The sequence below is a fragment of the Atta cephalotes genome, assembly GCF_000143395.1.
Source record: "Atta cephalotes unplaced genomic scaffold scaffold00011, whole genome shotgun sequence".
In the NCBI taxonomy this organism is placed as follows: Eukaryota; Metazoa; Arthropoda; class Insecta; order Hymenoptera; family Formicidae; genus Atta; species Atta cephalotes.
This window is the reverse complement of record NW_012130075.1, coordinates 1,663,646-1,674,208: the sequence shown is the minus strand read 5'-3', so window position 1 is coordinate 1,674,208 and position 10,563 is coordinate 1,663,646. Positions and strand designations below refer to the sequence as shown.

Sequence of the window (10,563 nt, the reverse complement as noted above, 5' to 3'; positions counted from 1 at the left end):
GAGAGAGAGAGAGAGTCAAAGAGTGGACAAGAGTTGTATAATATACGAGTATATTAATGTACACTCTTTATCTTTGATCTTCTGTAAATAGGTTTCATGAACCCATTAACACATTTCTTGTGTCAAACATAGTATAAGCGAGACTGTGGTATCTAGGAACATAATTATTTTTTTAATAATAACGAGATTTTTAATGTTGGTTGCTCAGTTATATTAGTTTGCAACTAAATGATATATGATATAACTAAGCTGACAACGTCAAAAAAGTAATTAGAAAGTCTCATGATACAACATGTCCCCAAGTATAATCTCGCCTACATTTAGCGCCATGCAGTTTAAATTTTTGAGATTTAATCTTGATAGAAAATGTATTTTTTAAAATATTAGCCCTGCGACGAATTAATATCCAACATTATTCAGAATGGATAAATGTGTTAAAAAGGACGAAAATTGCAAATAAATAGAAACAGATAAAATGGCGCAAACTTTATATTCCACGATATAACTACTGCAACCTAATAAAGAACTCAGCTCTTATGAGTTGCAATAAGTAGTTTAAATATGGCAATCCTGAATTCAAGCTGCGGAGAAAACTATGAATCATGGTCGGTCATAAAAACAACAGCACGTAACTGAAATATATAGGATAACTCGCCAGAGAAGTTAAGATAAACGTGGAAATACGAAAAACATTCGCGCCACGCCGTCTTAAAATTTCATTCTTGCGAACTTCTTAAAAAGTCTTATCCGCTGAAGTGCTTGTGCGAAGTCGATAACTTCTGCCCTGCAGCTTAAATGCATTTCCGTACTCGTGCTGTCTTTATGAAAATACTTTGGCGCGAAATAAACTTTCAACATTCAACCTATGAAGTTCTTCTAAGATCTTGTTTCCTTCAATGAAAGTATGGTACGAAAATATCTTTTTATTTAAAACCAACGGTTTCTTATATCATTAATCGCACTTTTTTGAGCTATTCGCTCTCAGTACTTGTTCAAATATTATGACTTTTAAATGGGATATACAGAATATTTTTTTATAACTGGTGATACAAAGAATAAAATTTTTTCATGTAAGCTTTCATTTTCGGAAAAATCGATTTTAAATATTCACTGGCACGTGTGCACTTAATTATATTTCAAATTAAAAATTGTATATTGTGTAGCAGAATAGGATGCAACAATTTATGAAGTTATAAAATTCATCATATAAATATCTTATTTTATTGTATAATTACATTAATTACTTTAATATTAAATTACGCAATAATAAACATAAATATGAGCAGAGATAATTTAAAGCAAGATCCATTAAGTCGAGATATAGTTAAATTTCTTGTTTCATGAAAATTGAACGAGAATAAAAGTTTATTGAATTAAGGTTCACAGAAAGTTGAATAAAGAAAATAATGAAATATAAAAAATATAAAAAATTTGTTTTGTTACAGACCTACGGGACTGGCTCGCCGCTCGATAGGGCTGGTTCTATCTTTCCTGTCTACCGGGCTAGTCCGTTTGTCGATGGGACTGGCGGATTTATCACTGGCCGAGCTTCTCTTCTCGATGGGGCTGTTGCCAGCGCTAAGCCGTTTGCCATCTTCCTGTTGTGCTTGTTGCTGAGTCTCGCCTTCCTGGCCGGGATTCGCATTGCCACTGGAAACACTGGCTGCTGTACCAGAATTGTTGTTACTGTTAGAGTTGCCATTGCCGGCGTTATTATTATTCAGTACGATTGGTAAGGCGCCACGAACGTCGCGTAATTCACCCCGAAGTATGGCGCACTCGCCCCTAGCGCGTTCCAGCTCGCCATCCAGCCGGGCGCCGGTTGCTGCGTTCTCCTCCACCATCACGCGGAATTTTGCCTGCGAACAAATAACAAAACACATATGCGAGATAACAAAAACTGAAAGAAATATGAAAGATATCGCAAGATTAATAAAATTATTAAAATTTGTACGCACTTCCTATCTATACTTTGTTTGTATTTTGCATGCTATATCTCTCATACGATAATTCTATGTTCTATTTCTATTCGATGAAGAAGCAAATAATCAATTTCTAGATTTACTCCATGTAGAGATAAATTTGTTCACGATGTACCTATATTTAACTTCTCCGTATTAATCGCGATCAATTTTCTATGCAATAAGTGTATTGAACTTCACTGTAATCTTGAAATAAGTAAGTTTTCATGCAGTCGTTTTTGTTCGTTTTGGACTGTCGTTTTCGAGCTAAAATTAAGGAGTAAAATTTGCTCTTTTACTTGTCTATCTCACTTATACATTATTGGCTATTAAAATTGCACAGAAAAAAACGCATCATACTAAATTGTTGTGAAATTGTTGAAATTTGTAAGATGGATAAGTCATGATAAAATATGAAAAAATAAAAGGTATATAAAAATACCAGTTTGTCTTTTCAATTCCATATATTCTATGTAATCGTAAATAATCTGGCATATAAATATTTTTATAGTTATTTTGATATCTCCCTTTCTTAGTGCAATGTTAATAATCAGAGTGTAAATTTCTAGCATCTATAAATCTATCTCTTAAATAATTTTATTATTAAAAATTTAAAGTATAATTACAAATACTTGACAATAGAAAGTTCTTCGGTTATATATATAATAATAAATATTATATATATATATAAAGATTCAGGTAGCTTGTTCGTTTGCAATTTTCCTAAAGTTGTCAATTAAATTAATGGGTATCAAAGTGCAACAAATATACGAGATCAAAGTTTCGACACAAGATGTGTAGTATTAACAAATATGTTTGCAATGATTTGGCTCATGCGATTCTTATTGCATGTTTATTATTATGTAAAAGGGATTGAAAGTTCTTTACACGTTATAGTGTAAGTAGATATTGACTGATTTCGCTTTTCCGCTATTCAAAAGTTTCGCGAGCACGACTTTGTACGACGATACCTTTGGAGTCGCGGCACGAGTCACTAAAATTGCGAAATAAAGAAACATCTAGAACACGTATTTCTTTCGTAGCTTCGCATTAAAAGTAACCTCGAGGATAAGTAAAATGCTTTTTCTCCAGATTACGAAATCAGGAAGATGAACGAAGACTAGAAGAGATGCGTTTATAAAATCTTAGTGCTATATTTTTTCCCAACATTTCAGTTGAGCTACTTTCTTGAAGGGTTGAAAAATTCAGGCAATATTTTTATGATTATATTTTATATATTTTTTGCATCTCTTTAATTAATATTTTCCTTGAAGAATATCGTTAGAATTCAAAATAAAACAGAATTTCGTAATATAGTAATTACGCCTAATATATCTGATTTTTATTCAATTAATTTTCAGAACTATTTCTTATTTTGAATCTGACTACCCGATTTCAATGTTGAACTTATGTTAGCAAAAAAATCGCTTAGGTAGGTCATATTGAGTAAAATTATCTTGCATTGTTAGAGATTTTAATACCAGATTTGGGATTCCTAAGATCTATGTGTATATATTATATCTATCGTGTCTTTGATCATTTTTATTAAGAAATAATTTCTATATCATATCCGCGATGCAGATAATTACGTGCGAGCTATAAGTATTAAATTCAGATTACAGTCGCGTCGCTTGCAAAATTAAAATAGCGTTCTTTAATGACGATCAATGAGACTCCACGGATGTAATTCCCAGGAACACTAATTCACACAAATGATTGCAGAATCCTTCGTGCGGAATAATAGATGACTCCCTCGTGTTCGGACTGACACATGGTTCCGTACGTTGGGATAGGTCGATGATATAATATCGTTCTCGCGATTACGAATGTCGATGGTGTACTCAGCGAAAGCAGCCGTGGTAACCTAACCCAGGTCAAGCGTGACTCTTAGCCCTCGATCTCAAATGGAGGAGTCGATAATGCTCGCCGCGAGTTGTTAACAACTTAACTCCATCGTTAAGTTCGGTAGGAAACTCTATGTAACTTTAGATGTATTGTATTGATTATAAGATTCGAGTAATTTAAATCCGCGGCTAAAATATTATGTTAATTAAAATTTGATAATAAGTATCAACTATATAGCAAATATATCTTAGGCGTTTTGGATTATTAAAAGAGGCATAAAAAACGGAAAGAAATTTATCACGCATCGTTAAATCATTTGTAACTGCAGACATTTACATCAAAATTAGTGATTAATGATGAACATCTTTCGTCAGCGATTGATGTATTAATATTATATTACTATTATGTTATTATATTAATACGTATCAGATCGATCCATTATCGTGCAATGCATGATTCGAAATCATTATTATATCCAATTTATATGAATATTGATTTGAGGGATGATAAGGAAAATATAGAAATTATTTCTATATATTATTAGGAGACATCAACTAACATATAAATAAATTAAATTTAAATTAATTTTATATCGAATAGAAAGAGGAGAAAGTAAAATTTACGGATCGATTTCATTACTAATGTAAATTGCATCGTGAATAAAATGCTGAGAAATCTCGCAGAATACGATCGAAATTGAACGCTTCGCGAATTTAGATAGCTGATCATTACGGTGAACCAGAAGTGCGAATGAAGCCCTTTGAAATCTGCAATCTCGAAGCAATCGAAAGCAGTGAAGTGAGCACGGCAGCTTTCCAAAGCCGCTCTACGCATGTAAGCGGCTTTTGGTAAGCCGTGCCACTTAATAACACATTGTCAAACGCGAGGATTTCTTATTGCAATTAGCGTGCCACAAGATCATGAGAATGATCCACAAGTTATAAGGAAGATTTACATGAATATTGAGAATTCATTTTTTAATCGAAAAGCTTTATTTTATAATGAAGAGTTAAATAATGAATCTTCTAATTTTATTTCAGATTCGCGCGTAAAATATTAAAAACATTTGAAAAAAGATTTGCGTCATTAATAGACAACATTAATAGATATCTCTCAAATAGCTTTGTCCTTATTAATATCTTCCTCGACAATAAAAATTGTCATCTCTATATTCAACTTTTATTAATTAAAAAATTATTTCATATAGATTTAGAACTTCTAGATCAAGAATATAGTTAGGCAAGCGAACATCTTCAGGAAAAGATTTTGGATTTAATTCAATTTAAAAACGCGAGAAAAGTACGACGATAGTATTTTATTAAATAAATTAAAATATGACAGAAATTTATTATGAGAAAAATTGAAATAGTTTTAAAAATTTTATTATAATGCCTAGTTCATCTTAAGACATAACATAATCGCTGATGTTCTTTTCATTTTTACTGCTTCTAAATCAAAAACATAAACTTATAGGCAATATTGTCATCGACACAATGTTAAATGTTACATTTTTGTCACATTTTTGAGTTAGCGAGTTAGCGACACATTCTAATACTATTTCTACTATAATTTCTAATACTATTTTATTCGATTAGGTGCTATTTGATTTGATACTAGAGGTTTTAGATCTCGACAAGACCTAATAGATTTCGCGAGAGATGCAATCTGCAATTATCACGAGCGCCAAACTGATAATCAAGCGCTGCCAAGAAAATCTAAGAGAAAAAAATACATAATACTAAAGAAGTCATGAAAAGCAAAACGAGAGTGGTTGTCAAGGGGGTCATCTTTGGCCAAGTTCCAACGACACAAAAGAATAATGAGAAGAAGAAGAAGAAGGCATCTCGCGGACTTGTTGCATTCCCAAAGACGTTTTATCCCTTTCCCTTCGAAGCAACGCTTCGACAACGATCGCATTCATGCCCTTTTCACGATTGTGAGTCGAAATCGCGACGATAAATTTCCGTTGAATGGAAACGAGCAGTGAACGAAAACCACTATGCTTCACAGCTGTAGAGCAATTTCGCCTTTAGTAGTCGACGTTTAAACACTGTACACACTCTCTATCTCTCTCTTTCTCTCTCTCTCTCTTTCTCGCACAATATATTCCATCACAATGCCATTAAACCGCAGTCTCTTCAGTAGATCTGTGCAAAGCATTTCAAGGAAAGATCAATACCTTTAGAAGTGACGAGATACTTCTCTCTTAATTGTACAATTTTCAGTAAGAAACGAATATAACATTTCCGCACCTATGAATTTTGTTAGAGTTATTCAATATTTCAAAATTAGATATTCAACCGGAACTCTGTTTAAAGCTTAGTTAATAATTAGTTAATATTGACTAATTCGGATAAATTATTTAACACTCGAAGGAATAAATTTTCAAATACGGAATGTAAATTATTTAATCGGCGCAATCGATATTACAGTTGAATTGGTAGAATATCGGCCGACTGTTTCGGGTTCAGTTCAGCCGGTTATCAGACTATTTTGGGCTGTGTCTGACTATAACAGGTTCCGGGATTATTCGACCGGAGTCACAAACGCCAGTGTAAATGCTAACCACGGACTATCGCGTCGGTTGTTTGTCGAAAAGCTCCCGATATTATATGTTTCTCCTATGTTTCACGGAGGATCGTTCAATTGGGGATGCACGAGAAACAATTTCGCGAACAATCGCTACGAGTGTACCAACCCGTAACAATTAAATGAACGATCGGGTCATTAGTCGAACAATTTGTTGTACACAAAACTCACCCTGTGCGACTCTTTATCAGCTCGCTGTAACATGCCCGAAAGATACTATAATTGAATAAATCTGTTCGCATCAAATCAGGATTAGGAACCATCATTGGATTGATCTTGCGGAGCATTAACAGCATTCTCAGTAACTTGTTCTAAAAACTTCTACTTAAAAGTGTGTTCTCTGAACCGTGAAATTGTTGGAAGGTCTTTTGTTGAGTCTTTTTTTGTATGGAAAAAGAAATATCTTATAATATGATTTCTTAATGTCTTAATTTTTTTAGAAAATTATTAGGAAATCAAATCTCAATTTTTCAGGAAATCAAGTCACTTTAATCATACTTTTCACGAATTATAACATTTTTATATATTATTAACAATGTAAGGAATATGAGTAGATACAATATTAGTTTAATCTCTGACTTATTTCGTGGAATCTATGGCGTTCCCAACCAAATCATTAATGATCTGGGATCAGCGTGTGAAACATACAGGGACGAATAGAAGATTTATTAAAAAGATTCACGTATAGATAACTAGTTTAATGAGTGATTCTCTTCAATGGAAGCCGATACGTTTTCACTGGCAGTGAGAATCAACGAAAGAGCAACGAGATACGTTAGCAGAAGGCAAAAAGTGATGCCTGCTATTACCGTGACCGCTGGGAAATAAACGAGGAAAAGAATCTCAGCTTCGAAAGTTGCCAGTAGCAGACTGCTTCCCAATTGGAAAATCTAGAGATCCGGCCAGAATACAAACGATCCGACAGTTCTCGAATTATTTCTTTCTGCCATTATAAAATAAATTGATGGATATTCTTCGATGGTTAAGTCGAATCTCGACGCCAAATTCCAAATTAAGTAGGTGAAAATTATGGTTGCAGCATTTTGACATAATTATTTATCTAAACACAATATATTATAAATTCTAAGAGAAAGGATATAACGATGAAAGTTAATTTTGCTACACATGCGTTATTTTGACACAAATGCCTGATTTTACGCTAAAACGGATTAAAACAAGTTTCAAAGGTGAGTTTGTCAATACGGCAACTGAATCAGGTTCAGATGACTACATTAACTCTTAGCACTTTTATTTTATTTATACCACCGGAATACAACTCGCTCAATAATATTTCCGCAAACTTAATTCAAGTAATTTAAGAATTTTACTGAAATCAAGGGAAATCCTGAGTTCCAGACCGTCTTTCTAATTACGAGCGTAAAGCTCCGGGCATTTGTCCGGGGGTGTTAACGTGGCAAGCTCGACGAGGAAAGGAAAGCGGGGTTTTCATTTCATCGTGAAGTGGCGCATGAAATATGCATAGCTCGATGCATCCGCGATTTTTCACCGGAAAACCTCCCGCCCGCACTGATGGTTGCTGCTCGCTCTCGGCTTATGCACGTGCATTTCGTATGCTACGTAAATTTACGATGCATAATGGATATAGAATCGAATTACGAGATTTTCATATTCGTGTTTAAAAATTCCATCTTAATTCTCGATACCTCACAATAACTTTTCGATAACTTAGTAAACAATAATTTGTTGTTGAAAAATTTCTTCGCTTTATCAAATTTCATGATAGAACTTTTTATATTCTTGAAATAACAGCTACATTGAAATAATATAAGAATGAGACTCTAATATACCTCGTATAATAAAAGTTGATTAATATACTTAATTCTCACTGTAAAGTTAATTCGATACCGTAAATCAAGTTATAACTTAGTCATGTTAAAATATTTTGTTTCTGTTTCAATATGATCTTTCATGTTTGAAAGAAGGAATTAAGGGATACATATATAATAAAGTCAACAATTTCTTTTAAAATTTTGTATTAATCCGCTGTTGCTAATGATATCGGATATCGAATTGTGCCGTCATTGCTGTCTCCAAATTGAAATAGCAGTCATACCAGTTTTAACTGTGTGCATATTATCCAGCCAAATGCATAAGAGATAAATGCATCGTTCACTTCAAGATTTATTCCGTTTATAAAAGAGTAAAAGTTTCTCTCAGATATACTTTTCCCTCTCGGATGTGTGACGTGGGGTTGGTTATCACTTTGAAATATCTTCGCCACGTATTTTGCATATGGAATGGCCGTTACATATTCTTTCTCAGTGAAGCAATTTCTAGCAAAAGCCAAACTTCAGAGCCTTTCACAATTCTATTGAGAGATTTTCTTTCTCTATTGTTCGTTAATTAAAATCCTCAGCGTCTTTCATTTTCTTGCAAATTACATTTCTCTTACGAACTATTTGTCGGCTTTGCGTGAAACTCATTTCGTTTTGTATTTTGCTTTCCTATCAAAAGTATATGAACTTTGCGATCTTCCTATATTTTCTCGTTCCAAGTTCTTCATCGGAACGAGCTCCGTGTCTGAGTGCTATAACGAAGAAATGAACTTTTAAAAACGAAACCAAGATAAAACAAAGAAAATAAAACCGTCTCGTCATAGCCGAGAAATTCTGTGAGCAGTCGGGTGTATTCCCGATGAATACAAAACTTCGTTTCAAAAGAATTTTATTCTCTTTAATCTTTAAACGCCATATTACGGAAACAATGCAGTATATAGCAATCTATCCAATTTGATTGCTTATAACTTTCATAAAAATATACTGTAGAACTTTTATTTTCAATAAAAACGCTAGACATTAAAGCACGATACCAAACAAATATATATATCTATATTAATAAAAAAGTTAATCAATGGAAAAAAGTATTGGAAAAAAGAAATTGGCTATATCGAAACAAAATTTAAACGTTAAGGCTTATCCTTTTCCTCTCACCTGAGATAATTAACATTAAAAATTAAAAGATAGCTGATGATATTTTTACCCGTCTAATTTTTTCGATAAAATATCAAAGTTGATCAAAGCGTTTATAGAGGAAAGGTGATAGATTTAATGTCCGATATAGACAGCTGTCAACCGTAGCTCGTTCACTATAAGTGCATATATGTACTTAACATTTTATCTATATCATACGCCAGCGTACGCCATATACTATCCAACTAAGTTAGTTGGGTATTTGCAGCGCGGTCCAGCATATGGGTCCCTCATTTGAGAGATCGCATCTTCGTTCACCGGCGAGTGAGAGGGCGATACAAAGTGGCGGCTGCTATCGATGTTATTACCGGTAGACTGTTGGCTCGATACGATTTTTCCATCTCTTTTATTTTCCCGTCGGAAATCGATGCTACTTTGTTCGGAAAATGTTTAATTAACGGTTGTCGTGCTGCATTGATATGCCGGATATAAAGTAAGAGAATAAATTGGTGGAAAGAAGAATCGCGGTCGCATTTGCCAGGATCGTGAGAGGCAATGAGAATTCTTTGATAAAAATTAAAAATATTTGAAGTAGTAAATATAACAATTTTATTTAAAAATATAGTTTTGTGATCGAGATACAATTGCGATAATACGAAATAATGCTGCATTAAATATAACAATCAGGAATATATAGATGTTATTTTAATCATAGTATTATTTCACTTTGCTTTATTTGGGATATAAACCTATAATCTGAAATTAAGTTTTATTCGAAATATTTTTTTCTTAATTATGCAAATACTTGTCGCGAAATAATATCAGAACAGCAATCAAAAAGTATCTTCTTTTTTTTATGTATGAAATAAACCGAATTTACTTGTATAAAAGGAATGACAATTTGTAGTCTCACCAATACGATTCGGCTTATTTCCCTATGGATTTTCCGCGGTTATAGCTTTCTGACGCTGCATCGGTGAAGCAAATAACCCTAGCTTATCTCTACTGGGATATTTATGAGAACACATCTCGAACATATTTCCGAAAGTTAACAATCCAATATGTTTATGTGTATACATTTGGATGGATAAATAATTTTGTTAATATTTTCATTGCAATTGAAAATAAATTGATATTAAGCGTAGGAATATTTACATTCATCTCAAGTTATTATATTATTTTATGTATTATACTTCTCTCTCTCTCTCTCTCTCTCTCTCTCTCTCTCTCTCTCTCTC

At 33.2% G+C, this 10,563-nt stretch overlaps 1 protein-coding gene across 1 annotated transcript in view; it reads right to left on the bottom strand.

Moving 5' to 3' along the window:
* The window catches only part of LOC105617115, a 73,200-nt gene that overhangs the window by 32,189 nt on the left and 30,448 nt on the right, over positions 1-10,563 (bottom strand). Inside the window, exon 3 of the mRNA XM_012198693.1 lies at positions 1,448-1,859. Within this exon, the coding sequence (XP_012054083.1) occupies positions 1,448-1,859 (412 nt within the window). The remainder of the gene's footprint in view (positions 1-1,447; positions 1,860-10,563) is intronic.